Here is a 1,705-nt window from a genome sequence, read left to right on the forward strand (position 1 = left end):
CTCCTCCTCCTCCTCCTTCTTCTTCTTCTCCTCCTCCTCCTCCTCCTCCTCCTTCTCCTGCTTTTCCTTCTCCTCCTCCTCCTTTTTTTTCTTCTCCTTTTCCTTCTGCTTCTCCTTCTCCTTTTTCTTTTTCTACTCCTCCTTCTCCTTCTCTCCTTTTCCTTCTCCTTCTGCTTCTCCTCCTCCTGCTTTTCCTTCTCCTCCTCCTCCTCCCTCTCCTTCTCCTTCTCCTCCTCCTCCCTTTCCCAGCTTTGTAGCTTTCTCCATAGAAAAGGTCTTTGCATAATGTATCCGAAGTTGGATTTTATTTTGAGCATGATCATTTGTACTCCTGATTTGTTTAATGAACCATCATTTTTTTTTCTTGGCTGTCTACAATATGCTCAAGTGTCTCCTCCAACACCAGAGCTCCAAAAAAAGTCGCTTCTCTTCCTACCCCGTTGCTTCGAAGTCCAATTTTCACTTGCACCTGAATGTCAACGGGAAAAAAAATACCGCTTGTCCGATTATGATCTTCGTAGCCCAAGGCTTCCAGGGCTGCTCTTTGATAGGCTAGTCTGCTGCGTATTTCCTGATTTTTCCTTCCTTTACTGTGGATGGTAGACCCTATAACGTGGATGCTTTCCCCTGCTTCAGCATTCATTCTTTCCCTGTGTTGCTTTAGGACTCCTCCCGGGATATCCGGGAAGCTCTCCACGAGCTGCTATGTTGCACCAACGTCTCGACCAAAGAAGGCATCCATCTTGCCTTGGCGGAGCTGCTAAAAAACCTCGCCAAATATCCGACGGACAGGGATTCCATCTGGAAGTAAGTCTTTGTTTGTCCCCTCAAGGTGGAATACAGGTCAAGACTTTAGAAAGAGGGCAGAGAAGAGCAACAAAGATGATCAGGGGACTGGAGGATAAAACATATAAGGAACGGTTGCTGGAATTGGGTATGTCTAGTTTAACGAAGAGAAGGACGAGGGGGGACATGATAGCAGTGTTCCAGTATCTCAGGGGCTGCCACAAAGAAGAGGGAGTCAAGCTATTTTCCAAAGCGCCTGAAGGCAGGACAAGAAGCAATGGATGAAAACTAATCAAGAGAGCGAAGCGACACAGAACTAAGAAATTTCTTGACAGTTACAATTAATCAGTGGAACCACCTGCCTCCAGAAGCTGTGAATGCTCCAACACTGAAAGTTTATAAGAAGAGACTGGACAGCCATTTGGCTGAAATGGTATAGGGCAGGGGTAGGCAACCTCGGCTCTTTTATGACTCATGGACTTCAACTCCCAGAATTCCCGAGTCAGCTATGCCGAGGTTGCCTACCCCTGGTATAGGGTTTCCTGCCTGAGCAGGGGGTTGGACTAGATGACCTCCAAGGTCCCTTCCAACTTTATATAAAGAAACTGGGTTGCGGTGTAATGTGCTAGCGGCCCAGGGGTAGGCAACCTTGGCTCTTTTATGACTCGTGGACTTCAACTCCCAGAATTCCTGAGCCTGCATGGCTCAGCTTGGAAACCTCCCTTTCCCCTCAGCATGGCTGGCTCAGGAATTCTGAGAGTTGAAGTCCGCGAGTCATGAAGGGGCCATAGTTCCGCCATGCTGGCTCAGGAATTCTGGGAGTTGAAGTCCACAAGTCATGAAGGGGCCATAGTTCCCTCATGCTGACTGAGGAATTCTGGGAGTTGAAGTCCACGAGTCATGAAGGGGCCATAGTTCC

General features: G+C 48.2%; 1 protein-coding gene across 1 annotated transcript in view; it reads left to right on the forward strand.

Moving 5' to 3' along the window:
* Positions 1 to 636: 636 nt before the first annotated feature.
* Positions 637 to 1,705, forward strand: part of INTS4 (integrator complex subunit 4) — a gene marked incomplete at its 5' end in the record, with an annotated part of 14,742 nt that continues 13,673 nt past the window's right edge. The window contains 1 exon segment of the mRNA XM_015827280.1: positions 637 to 807. Within this exon segment, the coding sequence (XP_015682766.1) occupies positions 637 to 807 (171 nt within the window).

Source organism: Protobothrops mucrosquamatus, unplaced genomic scaffold (assembly GCF_001527695.2).
Source record: "Protobothrops mucrosquamatus isolate PMUCROS unplaced genomic scaffold, P.Mucros_1.0 scaffold3590, whole genome shotgun sequence".
Lineage (NCBI taxonomy): Eukaryota > Metazoa > Chordata > Lepidosauria > Squamata > Viperidae > Protobothrops > Protobothrops mucrosquamatus.